The 18,669-nt window shown below is 40.3% G+C and overlaps 1 protein-coding gene across 8 annotated transcripts in view; it reads left to right on the plus strand.

Moving 5' to 3' along the window:
• Nucleotides 1–5,529: 5,529 nt before the first annotated feature.
• The window catches only part of LOC124125385 (E3 ubiquitin-protein ligase HECTD1-like), a 100,827-nt gene continuing 87,687 nt past the window's right edge, over nucleotides 5,530–18,669 (plus strand). For all 8 annotated transcript variants that reach the window (XM_048388473.1, XM_048388476.1, XM_048388474.1 and 5 more), the window contains exon 1: nucleotides 5,530–6,096. In XM_048388473.1, coding sequence (XP_048244430.1) covers nucleotides 5,957–6,096 — 140 coding nt within the window. In that variant the 5' untranslated portion in view covers nucleotides 5,530–5,956. The remainder of the gene's footprint in view (nucleotides 6,097–18,669) is intronic.

Below are 18,669 nucleotides of genomic sequence, written 5' to 3' on the forward strand. Positions count from 1 at the left end.
GTGACCTGAGTTACAACAAACTAGAGCTAAGCATAGCGGAGTTATGCCCCCTTTTCTTTGTACGGGTGTAACCTCTCTGTCGCCCTTTGACGTCATAGAGAAAAAGCAGTTTTCGTCATTTACGGCATACTATTTTTGGCATTGAATGTATGTCGTTATACATACGCATCTAACTCCATTTGATATATAGTTATGTCGTTCAGATATTAGGCAGTATTGTGTTGGCTCACAGTTTCCGTAAAGCTTCTAAATGAAAAAAATCGTCGCACAGCTGTAGTGTGTACGTATACCGCTGTAGTGTGTATGTATACAGCTGTAGTGTGTACATATACCGCTGTAGTGTGTATGTATACAACTGTAGTGTGTATGTATACAGCTGTAGTGTGTATGTATACAGCTGTGGTGTGTATGTATACAGCTGCAGTGTGTATGTATACCGCTGTAGTGTGCATGTATACAGCTGTAGTGTGTATGTATACAGCTGTAGTGTGCATGTATACAGCTGTAGTGTGTATGTATACCGCTGTAGTGTGCATGTATACAGCTGTAGTGTGCACGTATACCGCTGTAGTGTGTATGTATACCGCTGTAGTGTGTACGTATACCGCTGTAGTGTGCATGTATACCGCTGTAGTGTGTACGTATACCGCTGTAGTGTGCATGTAAACCGCTGTAGTGTGTATGTATACCGCTGTAGTGTGCATGTATACCGCTGTAGTGTGTATGTATACCGCTGTAGTGTGCATGTAAACCGCTGTAGTGTGCATGTATACAGCTGTAGTGTGCATGTATACAGCTGTGGTGTGTATGTATACAGCTGCAGTGTGTATGTATACAGCTGCAGTGTGTATGTATACAGCTGCAGTGTGTATGTATACAGCTGTAGTGTGTATGTATACAGCTGTAGTGTGTATGTATACAGCTGCAGTGTGTATGTATACAGCTGTAGTGTGCATGTATACAGCTGCAGTGTGTATGTATACAGCTGTAGTGTGCATGTATACAGCTGCAGTGTGCATGTATACAGCTGCAGTGTGTATGTATACAGCTGTAGTGTGCATGTATACAGCTGCAGTGTGCATATATACAGCTGTAGTGTGCATGTATACAGCTGTAGTATGCATGTATACAGCTGTAGTATGTATGTATACAGTTGTAGTATGTATGTATGTATACAGCTGTAGTGTGTATGTTTACCGCTGCAAGGTGTATGTATACAGCTGTAGTGTGTATGTATACAGCTGTAGTGTGTTTCATATCTACTGACATTCACATCGTTTCTCTGCGTGACGAGCGTTGGGTCGTTTCCAGAATATCCCATCACGTGATCTACAAAAGGTAAACAAACATCTCGCTCTTATTGCACCAGCTGATGCAAACCTATGAACATAGATATGGATCAGTTTGCAAGTCGCTTTCTCACAATCCGAGATACATGGGAAAGACATGGGATGTTTCTAGGGGCAGATTTGTTTACCCGTTCATCTCTCGCGTTGCTTCCTAAACATCATTATCATGTTTGATACATAAGACCCCGGGACACAAGCGAACGAAACATGTCAATGCCAAGCTGTTCGTCTTGTGTTGTTCGACGAGATCCCATCTGAGAAACCACTCGGAATGTGTTTTCACAAGGTATAAACATCTACAGGAGCCAACTATGTATTAAGACTCTTCGGAATCAGTCGCCCCTAAAACACTGCAGTCGGATCCACTCGGTTCTCTTCCTGTAAGTCTGTTGTATACCTTGTCGTCCTCGGTACAGCGGGTGACAAGCGGATCCCAAGACGTATATTAACCCCACAATCACGTGGTTTACTGTGTACACGATTAACAGCGTCTGACAGGTTGAATGTATTTCCAATATTGCCAAATATGATGACGGTAAAAAGTATTATATCAAATACCGTCATGTTGTGAGTGGATGACGTCGCTCGCACACGTCACGTGGAACACGGCGACATCACACACACACACGTCACGCATAGTGTCCTGCAACGACACACATCAAGAACATCTACTAAACGTCTGCCTTGCACAGTCGCCTGATCCAACCATAGATGGAACTGAAAGTCCATATCCAGATGCTTCTCTGGACAAACGGGGCGGTGGGTAGCCTTCTGGTTAAGCGTTCGCTCGTCACGCCGAAGACCCGGGTTCGATTCCCAACGTTGGTACAATGTGTGAAGCCCATTTCTGGTGTCCCACGTCTTGATATTGCTGGAATATTGCTAAAAGCGGCTTAAAACCATACTTACTCACTCTGGACAAACAAAAAACGTCTGCCCGGACTTTACGCAGTGTCAAATGATCTTCCGAAATGAATAGTTACAGGTTCTGCGCTTATTCAGAGAGTTATTGTACAACACAGAGAGTTATTGTACAACACAGAGAGTTATTGTACAACACAGAGAGTTATTGTACAACACAGAGTTATTGTACAACCCAGAGAGTTATTGTACAACCCAGAGAGTAATTGTACAACACAGAGAGTTATTGTACAACACAGAGAGTTATTGTACAACACAGAGAGTTATTGTACAACACAGAGAGTTATTGTACAACACATAGAGTTATTGTACAACACAGAGAGTTATTGTACAACCCAGAGAGTAATTGTACAACACAGAGAGTTATTGTACAACACAGAGAGTTATTGTACAACACAGAGAGTTATTGTACAACACAGAGAGTTATTGTACAACACAGAGAGTTATTGTACAACCCAGAGAGCTATTGTACAACCCAGAGAGTTATTGTACAACACAGAGAGTTATTGTACAACACAGAGAGTTATTGTACAACACAGAGAGTTATTGTACAACACAGAGTTATTGTACAACACAGAGAGTTATTATACAACCCAGAGAGTTATTGTACAACACAGAGAGTTATTGTACAACACAGAGAGTTATTGTACAACACAGAGAGTTATTGTACAACACAGAGAGTTACTGTACAACACAGAGAGTTGGTTTAATTCTCGGATGTGCTCCGTTAATACTCCGCGGCTAGTGTGACCAACACATTCCACATGAAGCCGTCTGTGTATATAGCGTCCATACCGCCACGAATCTATAGCACGGAGCTGTGGCAAGGTTCGTGATTTTAAATCTTCCATAAATAGGTATGTGCTGGAAACATCGATGGGGAGCGTTTATAAATTGAAGCATTCATAAAATATACAATACTAGTTCTACCTTATAAGGCAACAGACGGAAAGGTTACAACACGTATCGTTATGAACGTGCGTGGATATTTTCGTCAGTTGGTTTACGGAGGCCCACTGCATTCACTATTGTAGGTTTACTATAGTTCGACTGACCATAAAAAAAACCCAAATGACGACAAAAAGTATGTGTTTACGCTCATCTATATAGCACTATAAATATAGCAGACACTACACAGTGAATTGGCCCATCTATAGTACTATAAATATAGCAGACACTACACAGTGAATTGGCCCATCTATAGTTCTATAAATATAGCAGACACTACACAGTGAATTGGCCCATCTATAGTACTATAAATATAGCAGACACTACACAGTGAATTGGCCCATCTATAGTACTATAAATATAGCAGACACTACACAGTGAATTGGCCCATCTATAGTACTATAAATATAGCAGACACTACACAGTGAATTGGCCCATCTATAGTACTATAAATATAGCAGACACTACACAGTGAATTGGCCCATCTATAGTACTATAAATATAGCAGACACTACACAGTGAATTGGCCCATCTATAGTTCTATAAATATAGCAGACACTACACAGTGAATTGGCCCATCTATAGTACTATAAATATAGCAGACACTACACAGTGAATTGGCCCATCTATAGTACTATAAATATAGCAGACACTACACAGTGAATTGGCCCATCTATAGTACTATAAATATAGCAGACACTACACAGTGAATTGGCCCATCTATAGTACTATAAATATAGCAGACACTACACAGTGAATTGGCCCATCTATAGTTCTATAAATATAGCAGACACTACACAGTGAATTGGCCCATCTATAGTTCTATAAATATAGCAGACACTACACAGTGAATTGGCCCATCTATAGTACTATAAATATAGCAGACACTACACAGTGAATTGGCCCATCTATAGTACTATAAATATAGCAGACACTACACAGTGAATTGGCCCATCTATAGTACTATAAATATAGCAGACACTACACAGTGAATTGGCCCATCTATAGTACTATAAATATAGCAGACACTACACAGTGAATTGGCCCATCTATAGTTCTATAAATATAGCAGACACTACACAGTGAATTGGCCCATCTATAGTACTATAAATATAGCAGACACTACACAGTGAATTGGCCCATCTATAGTACTATAAATATAGCAGACACTACACAGTGAATTGGCCCATCTATAGTACTATAAATATAGCAGACACTACACAGTGAATTGGCCCATCTATAGTTCTATAAATATAGCAGACACTACACAGTGAATTGGCCCATCTATACTACTATAAATATAGCAGACACTACACAGTGAATTGGCCCATCTATAGTACTATAAATATAGCAGACACTACACAGTGAATTGGCCCATCTATAGTTCTATAAATATAGCAGACACTACACAGTGAATTGGCCCATCTATAGTACTATAAATATAGCAGACACTACACAGTGAATTGGCCCATCTATAGTACTATAAATATAGCAGACACTACACAGTGAATTGGCCCATCTATAGTACTATAAATATAGCAGACACTACACAGTGAATTGGCCCATCTATAGTACTATAAATATAGCAGACACTACACAGTGAATTGGCCCGCGTACCCGTCCCTGCCAGTGTGCGTACTTAGTTTAAACTCCACAAACACAGTGTGACCATCACATTTCAGCGAAAAAACTTCTGATTTATTTAAATATTTAAACATATATTCACATTCAGAGCTTTGTAGGAACTATTTCATGGAATTGTAAATGTTTGTATGGAAACATAGAGTCTTGTTGTATTTATTCAACTATAAATCGCGTGACATTAAAACACATTTTTTCTTTCTACGTTTTAGTACATACCCGTTGAGATAGATCCAGTAAGGACTAGTGTAGGTTTTACACAAATGAGCAACCCACAAATCTTTAATAGGTATTTGTTTCGAAGTCCATAAAGACACAGGATATATGTATTCCCATTTATGTACTCTTGAAATGCAACGTGGCGTGTAATATAATACAGTTAAAATCCATATTTATCTTCTGCGTCTCTGTGCATATCCTTTGAGCCCACATTCAACTGTTATGACAGGGAATAGCTGTTGTACATAAAACGTTTGGTCTCTGGCTTTACATGATAACATTAAAACTTTGGGATAAGACTACATGTTTTGCATTGTCATAAGTCTTGCGTAAGCGTATCACGTGTTTGTTAGATTGTTTTGTTTACCAGATACATAATAATGGCGTTGTCCGCATAGACAAACCTTCACCTTCAAATGAAATTGACCTTCACCTTTCAAAATTATTCCGATCGAGGCTGCATTTCTCAGCACAGTGTTCGAGGATTTCCCCTTTACGCATTATAATTTGGCAGTTTCTGCATTTACAATGATTATATGAAAGCAGTTGTTATCCTCTTTCGGGATAAGTGTACTGGGTGGTGGCCACAACCTACGGTTCGCCGTAGGAGTCACCAGACTCGAATATCAATGCAGGAAGTGTGATCGAACGGTGTCAGACGAGTCATCGATAGTACGGAAAGACAAAAGTATCGTCTGGGGAAAGATCGTACTACGCATATTATGGACGTATCTGACGAACTGGTTTGACAGTAGCCTATTCTCATAGGCTTCTGTGTACATTGTGTTTATTCTTTGGGATATAACCGTCCAAAACAGCCTCAAACCTCGCCTCATTACTTTTGTTTTGGTGGGTTTTTCTCGAGCAGAGGAAACAAAATGGCGGATGTAGATCCAGAAACCTTGTTAGAATGGCTACAGATGGGCCAAGGAGACGAGAGAGATATGCAGCTGATCGCACTCGAACAACTTTGTATGCTGCTTCTGATGTCGGATAATGTGGATAGATGTTTTGAAAGGTAAGAAGTATTTCTTTTTGTTTGGCACACAGATGTGCTTCCTTTCAGGGAGAGATCAGCTGGTATAGTTCACATCAGGTGAAAACATACGTGTACTCTAAAATTAGTTTTGCGTCATACTCCCAATCCTGCGAATATTATACATATGGCTCATAACATTATGATAAAACAAATAATACTTCTTTTATTTGAATAATTGTTTTGATTTCCATTACTTAGTATGCAAAGTATTTGTATGTAATAATCCATACACCTCCCTGTACCTGCTGTATGATGTCAACAACGTTGGTTCCTTGCAGTCTGTAAACATGGCAACTTTGGTCTGACAATTAATTAATATGTTGGATATTTAACTCAATAAGTAGTTTTATGTTTACTTACAACAAATAAGATAAGAAATTAGGGAGTTTACTTGAGGATTTCTGTCATGTTTAGTCTAGGGCTCTCACAGTCCTTGAATGTTGATAAACATCACGGAGATGGCCAAGGGAATCCTTGAATTCATTCTTAATGTTAAAAAATGGTTTACATATATCCCTTGTGTCTTATGTGAAAACTCTGGGCCTTCACTATATGCATTAGTGATATTGTGATTCACCAGTACATCATGTACATCGGTGCATTGTCGGCGAACTTTGCACGATATGATACCCGATACACTTACCGGTAATTTGGCATTCATTCACATTTAACCCCATATCAATTGTCCTTGTATATCTCGAATCAATGTCAATAAGCATGATAAGTAAGAACAAATGATTTTTTAAGACCTCATAGTTTCTTAGTCGCCTTTCGGATAAGAAACCGGCTCGATAACAAGATCGATCAGCTTTTCCTTGCTGCCCGTCAAAATGCAGTACATAAACTTGTTTGTTTCTTATTTCTTCTCATACAAAATAGTTGACTTGACTTTGTGTCATGTCATTGTGTATTAGTCAGTTGTCCTTCTTTACCTTTATGCGAGTCTACGGACTCTATTCTCAGTCTTATGATTGGATTTTCTGCACAAAATGTATATGCAGTGTCGAGATTTATTAGATACATATATTGTGGCTTCTGTATCAGGATTTGTGTCGTATTGTGCATGCAGATATGATTAGATATAACATTGTTCTGTCTGACAGACACTTACTCCCTTAGAGTTGTTTCCTCATTTGTATGTTATAGATTCATTAGAGTTGAAATCATATTATTAATTATGTAATATGATTATGTCATATAATTCTACCACTTTCAACTAATCTCAAGAAACTGTGAGGTTAGGCTTCGATAAATTGCCAAAGGCCCCGATTTTTATTACCTCACATGGGTACACCCATTTCTTGTATCCCCTGCCATGATATTGCTGGTTAATTGCATAAGAACACGCTCACATATTCACTCAAGATCAAGTGTGTTTAATGCTAAATAGTGATGGTATTGGCCCGAATTTCGTATCTCAATTTATTGCGATAATGTTTTATGTATTGCAATACATAGCACACTACATGGCATGCAGTCTTTCATGTGTTATTGGTTATGAACCTGAATTAAAAAAACTTTCCCTGCATATTTTTTACATCTTAGTATTTTGTTGGATGTAGCTATGGTAACAATGGATGAGGTAATAGACACATTATGTACAGGAAACTGGTTGCTTTTTTGATCAGAGGAAACAGTTGCTAAGTTCAAAATTTCAATTGACTTGTCTTAGTTGTCACTTACGTAAACTTTTCCAACAAGATGAAGATAGGCATGATTTTGAAAAACTCAACATACAAGCATTTTCCAAACATAATGTAATAAATGTTCATTATTATTTCATATACCGGTAACACCGAGTACCTCTATTGTTTAATCAATGTTATATCATGTAGATATATATATTACAGGTTACCCGCCGGGTAGAATCAGTCAAATGTCCAGTGATAAGTCTGTACCATGTGCACAAGGGAGGACCTATTTATGTCCTTATCGAGATTGTAGCACTTCGTTTACTGAACAGTTGTCATGAATATTGTGTTGTTAAAACTTTGTTTGCTTGGTGATAGATTGGTGTCTTCCTTTCCTGTACCAAAGTGCAAATTGCTGTGCTGTTTGTACATGTCACAGTTTTTTTGCAAGTCAATCATTCCATAGGTGCATTTGGTGGCTGGTGCTTGGTGAAAGTGTTGGAGAGTTTACACCCCCCCCCCCCCCCCCCCCAGCCTGCACCTCTGCTGTCCTAAGCCTGAGACTCCCAGTTGTTGCCCTCAGCATGCCCAACTCCCCGAGTATCTTTTTACACTATGTGTTCACTACGAGCCAATTGCTGCATCTAGCATGTATCAAAGAGCCAACAGACATTCCAGGTAGCTAGCCAGCCAGCATCCTCTGAAAATACAAAGAAACAAAAAAAGTGATCAAACAGTTGACACAGACAGACTTTTGTGGCTTTCATTCTAGACTGTTGTGACTGTACTCTGCATGGATACTTACAATACATGATTTGGGCAAAGTCTTTCTGTGAAGTATGTGCTTGCATTGTTGGTTGTCAATCTGTTTTTAATTCATTTTATCTGTGAAACTATTCATATGAATATCTGATGATAACACATCAACAGTGTATTGCCAGGGAATCATGTTCATGGGAGACACGATGCATCAGTCTGTTGTCATGACACTTACACCCCAAACAATTCCTAGTGCAATGTGAGGGATGCAGTCTATATCATGATTATGTGTACCCTGGTATCGTTTAGGCCACGAGGACTGTCAAGGACCCTAGATGTGATCTTTGTAATGGTTATGTAGACTCTGAGATGCAAGGACTTATTCCTTCCTTCAGTCAGTGCAGCATGTTGTATACCCTGTAGCATGCCTACAGCCTGCGTGTATTGAGTAGAATTGGACAGGTGTTGAACAAATGATCATGAAGTATCTGATGGTCACTTTGTTTGCCATCTCAGGTAAACATGAGGCTGTAGAGCAACACCTGACCCCAGCCTATCCCGCTCATAGTGGTACTCGTAGGTAGACCTGGCCAGTCCATAGCAAATACCATGGTTACGGTTTCTACCATAAACATGGTTCAGGTACTAAGGTTACGTTTCTACCATAAACATACTTCAGGTACCATGGTTACGGGTTCTACCATAAACACGCTTCACGTACCATGGTTACTACAGGTTCCACCATAAACATACTTCAGGTACCATGGTTACGGGTTCTACCATAAACACGCTTCACGTACCATGGTTACTACAGGTTCCACCATAAACATGCTTCAGGTACCATGGTTATGTTTTCTACCATAAACATGGTTCAGGTACTAAGGTTACGGGTTCTACCATAAACATGGTTCAGGTACCATGGTTACTACAGGTTCTATCATAAACATGCTTCAGGTACCATGGTTACTACAGGTTCCACCATAAACATGCTTCAGGTACCATGGTTACGGGCTCTACCATAAACACACTTCAGGTACCATGGTTACTACAGGTGCTATCATAAACATGCTTCAGGTACCATGGTTACTACAGGTTCTATCATAAACATGCTTCAGGTACCATGGTTACTACAGGTTCTACCATAAACACGCTTCAGGTACAATGGTTACTACAGGTGCTTTCATAAACATGCTTCAGGTACCATGGTTACTACAGGTTCTATCATAAACATGCTTCAGGTTCCATGGTTACTACAGGTTCTACCATAAACACGCTTCAGGTACCATGGTTACTACAGGTGCTATCATAAACATGCTTCAGGTACCATGGTTACTACAGGTTCTATCATAAACACGCTTCTGGTACCATGGTTACTACAGGTGCTATCATAAACATGCTTCAGGTACCATGGTTACTACAGGTTCTATCATAAACATGCTTCAGGTACCATGGTTACTACAGCTTCTATCATAAACATGCTTCAGGTACCATGGTTACTACAGGTTCTATCATAAACATGCTTCAGGTACCATGGTTACTACAGGTTCAACTATAAAATTCGGCTACCAGTGGAGTTTGTACAGACTCACAGAGTCATATCGTTTTTTATTTTGTATATAAGGGTCCAGAAAGGTGTAGAAATGGTGTAGTGAACTGTACTGTAAGCAGCGACTGAAACCAACAGTTTTAGTCCAGTAGTCCTCATAATAATCATGATAATAGCATATAGCAAAACCTTTGGAAGGGGCAGATTTCTACTACTAGTCCTTATGATACCTTAACTATCGGGCAGTTTGGCAAGGACTATAGGACAAGTGCCAATTTCTAATGCTGTGTAAGATTTGATAATTATTTGAATTATACAACCTTTATTTTTCTTGTCAAGAATTATTGTGCGTACCTTTGGAGGCGATATTGTTTCTGTCTGCATCCATTCCATATATTTGTGAAGCTTGTTTATTTGTGCGCATTGGACACTTGTGAGACGAGTAAAACCCTGAAACAATAAATTGTCTTGCTAATAACAGACCATGCAGGGAACATTATGAACACCTTGAATGTTTCTTTATTGTGGTACTTTGCAGTAACCATGGTGATGGTACCTGTGTATGTCAGATAGGTACAATTAACATCCAAAGGCTGTGGTATTCTTAGCTATGAATGTCAAGGGTTTTCATATTAACAAATAGTTAACAGTTAACAAATCTATTGCTGGTGATGAATAAATCTTGAGGGTATGCTCTTGTGGGGAGGTAGGGGGATGAAGGAAATTATTGTCATCACAGTTCTGGAACATTTTATTCACAAATAAACAATAAAACAACAAATACAGAATGAGCTGAATACCTGCTAGACACTACATAGAGTGGAGTCACCGGCTCAGACACCCCGGAGGTGAGTGTGGTCCCAGATCAGTTCCAGTCACATCATGTTCACGGTCGCTCCAATGTGTATACAAGCCGTTGTTTCAGTATAGAAGCAGTCTAAATACCAGACTGCCTGAATATCTATGTGAAGTACCGTATATCTATATCTAATATTGCAATTGCTAATTTAACATGTGTAGGTTAATGGATGGTGTTTAAGTACAACACGAGGAGGGGCCTCCTGTCTTGTAGCTGTTAACCAAATCATGATGCGCAGCCATGCTGATTCCGCATGTATACATGGTATGGTGTGGCTATGTACAATGTTCAGTTAATATTCAATAATGTTTCTATTGTCATCTTTTGCATATCTTTAATAAAAATGTTTCCATTGATTGAATAAGGTAATAGATGTCTTTTGGCTTAGATGGCATTCCTGGAATGCTAACAGTGTTCATCACTATCACTATCATGCATGTGGTGTCACCTCTGCAGCAGTGAGCCCCGACCGTCATCTAGCAGTGGGGCTGGCAGACCTTGATACAACCTCGAGTTGACCTTTGACAGTCCTGGTTATGTCATAGTGTCACAGGTGCTGGGAAATGGTGAGCTAGACAAGAATGTCATTAGTGGCCTTTAAAGGTTGAAGTCCGATCTATCCATCATCCTAGTCATGTCCACCTTGCCTAAGGTTTACATGGCTTTCTTCTAAGTTGGTAATTAATCACTTTGATCCCATCATGAAATAAATATTAGGTAATTACCATGATTACCTACTGCAGAGGACGAGCATATTGGCATGACTAGCAATACACCACCACTACTTTTACACCTGGGAGGGTCGGCGTCAGCAGCAATACACCACCACTACTGTTACACCTTAGATGGTCGGCATCATCAGTAATACACCACCGCCACTATTACACCTGGTAGGGTCGGCATCTTCAGTAATATACCACCGCCACTATTACACCTTAGATGGTCGGCATCATCAGGAATATACCACCGCCACTATTACACCTGGGAGAGTCAGCGTCATCAGTAATACACCACCGCCACCATTACACCTGGGAGGGTCGGCGTCAGCAGCAATACACCACCACTACTGTTACTCCTTAGATGGTCGGCATCATCAGTAATACACCACCGCCACTATTACACCTGGTAGGGTCTGCGTCATCAGTAATACACCACCGCCACTATTACACCTGGGAGGGTCGGCGTCATCAGTAATACACCACCGCCACTATTACACCTGGGAGGGTCAGCGGTAGCCTAGTGGTTAAAGCGTTCGCTCGTCACGCTGAAGACCCGGGTTCGATTCATGACATGGGTACAATGTGTGAAGCCCATTTCTGGTGTCCCCCCGCCGTGATATTTCTGGAATATTGCTAAAAGCGGGGTAAAACCATACTCACTCACTCACTCACTACACCTGGGAGTGTCGGCGTCATTAGCAATACACCAGGAGTTGACTTGTTCCAGGAGTTGACTAGTTCCAGTAGTTGACTTGTTCCAGTAGTTGACTTGTTCCAGTAGTTGACTTGTTGCAGTAGTTGACTTGTTCCAGTAGTTGACTTGTTGCAGTAGTTGACTTGTTCCAGTAGTTGACTTGTTCCAGGAGTTGACTTGTTCCAGTAGTTGACTTGTTGCAGTAGTTGACTTGTTCCAGGAGTTGACTTGTTGCAGTAGTTGACTTGTTCCAGTAGTTGACTTGTTCCAGTAGTTGACTTGTTGCAGTAGTTGACTTGTTGCAGTAGTTGACTTGTTCCAGGAGTTGACTTGTTCCAGGAGTTGACTTGTTCCAGTAGTTGACTTGTTCCAGGAGTTGACTATCAAGAAATCTGTTTTGATGTAGCCATCTTGACATTCCACCTGTTTATAACATCAACCGTTAGCCTGCCTGTCCGAGACTTGACTATTTACAAGCTGAAAAGGCTGTGGTGGTAAAACTGGAATATCGGTGATGGTGGCAATTCAATGTTTGCCAATTTATGTTACCATGGTTACAGTGCATTAATATATGTACATGATGTAACTACCGGGTAACAGCTCATTTAGAAGAAATCTGTATTCACTTTAAACAAGACCGATAAATAGGAACAGCTTTTAATGTTGTGTTTTATATTATTGCATTAAATGCTATCTCAAAATACCTCTGACTTTATCATGTTTATGAAAATATAAAACTAATGAAAAATTCAAATTTAGACAAGATAAGAAGTTTTCCCAATTTGCCTGTGAGGGGGACTCAGTTAAATCATCCTACATAAATCCCTAATGGCATTAAACAATAAGCTCACTCACACCCTCGGTCTATCTCTCAGATATTTTTTCAAAGAAGAAAACATTACGTTTCTTATCCTAAAGTTAAGCATGGTAAGGCACTATAGGTAGTTGCTTGTGTGTCTCCGTGGAAGTCTGTATGTACACTGCATTATAGCCGAGCCTTTGTGACAGGAGACATCTGTCGTTGAATGGCCATAAACTACAGTACTGGTCATAGCTCAATGCAAGTTCCAGAATAACAGAATGAACACATCTGTGTTGCACGTAATGGCAGCAGTTGCTTGAAAGTGCGTCATTGGTTGTTAATGTTGTGATGTGTTTGTTCAAGTAGGATACTACAATACATCTATACCTGTTTCGATATAGTATAATTGTTCATTATACTTGGAGATTTGCATCACGACAAAAATATCCTACCATTTGTGTCCTGAGCACCAAGTGAGTGAGTGAGTGAATGAGTGCATATTTGTGTATGCCACTATCACCAATATTCCAGTTTTACCCCCACAATTATTTCAGCTTGTAAATAATCAAGTCTCTGACAGGCAAGCCAGTGGTTGATATTATCAGCCCCATCCCATGGCATCTGGTCCTTATGTTATCAGCTCCAAAAACATGAACGACAGACCTGGATACAAGTTTAGATTTTATTTCTTTTTGGATATGCACAAACAATAAGTTTACAGAATATAGTTCACATGCAATCTTAAATATATACAAGTTTCAAAGTATATCTAGAAGATAACAAACAAAAACTATTCCTGTGTCATATTGTTGGATTGTGCAAGTTCGTGGGTTTACATTGAATAGGTTGTGACAGAGTTACCAAAATTTCATGAACTGTGTGTATTTACATTGTGAATATGATATATTTCTGTCGATGTAATATCAATTGGTTATTTCTTGTTTGATGTGTGGGAAATTTGGTATGAAATGTTTGATTTGAAAATGTTTTGCTTTGTTACAGTTATGATATGATTTGATGCATCATTTTGTTTTTGTTGATATCCTAATAAAATTAATATTTTGGTATTCAGAAATGAAAAAAGGATATTATTACAACTACTTATTATCTAGCCTCAGTGAAATATCATTAGTTATTCTTCTAGCAGACATACTTTAATACCAAAGGCCCGTAAACATCTGTATGCCTGACCTGTGGCACACTTGAAAGAAAGGACATTTCTGTCCCTGAGGCCGGCCGTGAAGTGGAGGTCAGTAACCTGGCTGCGGTCAGTGTTGGGTGACCACCAGGCCCGCACCTACTTTAAACACATATCTGCCACGCCTACATTCAACACATATCTGCCACGCCTACATTCAACACATATCTGCCACGCCTACATTCAACACATATCTGCCACGCCTACATTCAACAGTGTGGTCCCAGTGTGAGTTTGTTGTCATAGTTGAGGAGTGAGTTTGTTGTCATAGTTGAGGAGTGAGTTTGTTGTCATAGTTGAGGAGTGAGTTTGTTGTCATAGTTGAGGAGTGAGTTTGTTGTCATAGTTGAGGAGTGAGTTTGTTGTCATAGTTGAGGAGTGAGTTTGTTGTCATAGTTGAGGAGTGAGTTTGTTGTCATAGTTGAGTGAGTTTGTTGTCATAGTTGAGGTACCACTTACCCCTCAGGGTTGCATTTTGTCAACAGTCCTTGGCCTGTTGGTTTGTCTGATTCACTAACTTGCTGAACTATATGGGCAAGTGGTTTGCATGTCATGATTGGTGCTGGTCTGTTTGTTTGTTGTTTAATGCCACACTCAGCAATATTCCAGCTATGTGGCCGAGGTCTGTAAATAATCCACAATCCACAGCAGTAGAACATGTTAGAATGGCACTAGTCCTATAGTCCTTGCCAAACTGCCTAATAGTTAAGGTATCCCAAGGATTAGTAGAAATTGGCCATTATTAAGGGTTTTGCTATATGTTATCATCATAAGGACTAGTGGACTAGTTAGTCTCCTCTTACAACAAGCATGGTCGCCTGCTATGGCAAGTAAGGGTTGCTGAAGACCTATTCTACCCCGGATCTTCACTCACAGACAGACACCAACGTCCCGCACAACGGGTGGCCACATACACCTATGCTGTGTTCACATTAAGCATGAACGTCTACATGGTCTAGGGGTGCTTGTTATAACCCTAACATTGGATATTCGAGTTTAATGGAGTCCCTAGATTCAAAGAGAAGCACTAAGACTCAAGGACTGCAGCACACCCCTCAATGATATGATATTGGTACTGATGATATATTGACTTGATAGTTCTAGAGGAACATTGCTGAAGACTGTGATATTGGTACTGATAATATATTGACTTGATAGTTCTAGAGGAACATTGCTGAACACTATGATATTGGTACTGATGATATATATATACATCGCTACAGACACAAAGTCAAAGTGTTGTAGGAAACCTAGAAAAACAGTTAATTTTATTTTACTGTTCTATTATTGTTGACAGCCTGCAACCCAGCAGTGTTACCATGGTTACAGTTGCTGATTGTAGGACTGAAACCATCGGGTTCTTATACCCAGACCACAATTACTGTTTGTAGACCTGAAACCATCGGGTTCTTATACCCAGACCACAATTACAGTTTGTAGACCTGAAAAACCATGGGATTCTTATACCCAGACTGACCCTAACTCTTGTCAGTTGTATCCAACGGACATGGAAAAATGTACCAGACATTTTCAATTGTTCTCCAACATAGATGCAGTTATAAAAATAACTAACACATCCAACAAACTGTACCTAATACCTACTACCTTGTTTTAACAATAAATGTATTTAGCATCACAACAATATTTTCATAAGGCTTTAGAATAAAACAGTTCCAGCTTGACTGTATTTCACTGTCCTTGGTAGAGTTGACTGCTGGCTGTGATGAAAACCTCATATAGCTGCAACTTCGTGGGCATCAGCAGGTAACACCGTAAGGAAATCAATTTTTGTCAAACACGAGAAATTGAAATTGATTTTGGTTGTGTTGTTGTTATGTGAACTGGGTGAAGCCTGTCTGTTGTGGTGTGATGTGTGGGCAGGGAGCTGGCACCCTCTCTACCAGGTGTCCGTGCAGACCAACAGCCTCACACCACCCAGTGCCATAGTGCCTCCACAACACTGAGTCCAGGCTGCCATTGTTATTACCACTGATAACCTGTGGAGCAGTTACAATTATACAGACTTAATAATACTGCAAAGAAAACATTTTGTTGTTTGTCTGTTCAGTGGTTTGGTTTTCTCATTCAGGAATTGTAGGTTGTGTAGGAATTTTGTTTTGGTCTGACACATTTTTCTAAATTCTGAGGTATTGACAACAAAGGCATGGTGGTCAGTAGGACAGTAGCAGTACCATATTTTGAAGCAAAAGAATGTTATAAATGTCGTCAGATTGTGCTCATTAATATAAAGCAGACTAACTTACCTACCTCAAACTCCCAATGCCAGGCACCAGAAAAGAGAGAGAATTTAGAAATTGAGGTTACATTTCAACAAAGAACATGCAGTGTCCAGTCACTGGATCATGTTGATGCTTGATGATGCCTTGGTGTCCCTATGTTTGTGGAGCAACACGTAATCTGGTTGCCAGTCACCTGGAAGATTTAACTGATGGCTTCCAGAAATCTACAAGGAGTAAATCTGCATTGTGAGTTACCATGGTTATATATTTTGGGATTCGATTCCAGCGAGAGGGCATGATAATCGACTACAACATCTTCTGTGCAACTGTAGCTACTAGTCCGAAGATCAAGTCTTGTAAAAGTTTGGTAGACTCAGATGTTTTTGGCAAAGACAGTATTGACTCCCTAGCACTCCCTAGTACACCTTAGTACTCCCTAGAACACCTTAGTACTCCCTAGTACACCTAGTACTCCCTAGTACACCTAGTACACCTAGTACACCTTGTACTCCTTAGTACACCTAGTACACCTTAGTACTCCCTAGAACACCTTAGTACTCCCTAGTACACCTTAGTACTCCATAGCACTTCCTAAGTACACCTAGTACACATAGTACCCCCTAGTATACCTAGTACTCCCTAGTACACCTTGTACTCCCTAGTACACCTTGTACTCCCTAGTACACCTTGTACTCCTAAGTACACCTAGTACACCTAGTACACCTAGTACACCTTAGTATTCCCTAGTATTCCCTAGTACACCTAGTACACCTGGTACTCCCTAGTACTCCTTTGTACTCCCTAGTTCTCCCCAATACTCCTAGTACTCCCTAGTACCCCCTAGTACACCTAGTACTCCCTAGTACCCCCTAGTATACCTAGTACACCTAGTACACCTAGTACTCCCTAGTACACATATTACCCCCTAGTATACCTAGAATACCTAGTACACCTAGTACTCCCTAGTACACCTAGTACTCCCTAGTACCCCCTAGTACACCTAGTACCCCCTAGTACACCTAGTACACCTAGTACTCCCTAGTATACGTAGTACACCTAGTACTCCCTAGTACACCTAGTATACCTAGTACTCCCTAGTACCCCCTAGTACACTTAGTACTCCTTAGTACTCCTTAGTACCCCCTAGTACCCCCTAGTACCCCCTAATATATCTAGTACACCTAGTACACCCTAGTACACCTAGTACCCCCTAGTATACCTAGTACTAAGTACTCCCTAGTACACCTAGTACACCTAGTATACCCTAGTACACCTAGTACTCCTTAGTACTCCTTAGTACCTCCTAGTACCTCCTAGTATACCTAGTATACCTAGTACTCCCTAGTACTCCCTAGTACACCTAGTACTCCCTAGTACCCCCTAGTACACCTAGTACCCCCTAGTACACCTAGTACTCGTAGTACACCTAGTACCCCCTAGTACACCTAGTATCCCTAGTACTCCCTAGTACACCTAGTACCCCCTAGTACCCCCTAGTACACCTAGTACACCTAGTACTCCCTAGTACACCTAGTATACCTAGTACTCCCTAGTACCCCCTAGTACACTTAGTACTCCTTAGTACTCCTTAGTACCCCCTAGTACCCCCTAATATATCTAGTACACCTAGTACACCCTAGTACACCCTAGTACACCCTAGTACTCCCTAGTACTCCTAAGTACACCTAGTACTCCTTAGTACCCCCTAGTATACCTGGTACACCTAGTACTCCCTAGTACCCCCTAGTATACCTAGTACACATAGTACCCTCTCGTACCCCCTAGTATACATGGTATACCTAGTATACTTAGTATACTTAGTACACCTAGTGCTCCTTAGTACTCCCTAGTTCTCCCTCCTGAAGATATGGGTGGGAATTTGGCTTAGCCGACTGAGCTAATTGTAAGAGGCGACTAACAGGATTGGTTGGTCAGACTGGCTGACTTTGTTGATGCATGTTATCCTATCCTATTTGCATAGATCAATGCTCATGATGTCGATCACAGGGTTGTCTGGTCCAGACTCAATTATTTACAGATCATGGTCGTACAGCAGAAATATTGTTGAGTTCAGTGTTAAACAAGAAACAGACAAGACAAAGAA

This window comes from Haliotis rufescens, unplaced genomic scaffold (genome assembly GCF_023055435.1).
Source record: "Haliotis rufescens isolate VD_foot unplaced genomic scaffold, xgHalRufe1.0.p SCAF_72, whole genome shotgun sequence".
NCBI classification, from domain to species: domain Eukaryota; kingdom Metazoa; phylum Mollusca; class Gastropoda; order Lepetellida; family Haliotidae; genus Haliotis; species Haliotis rufescens.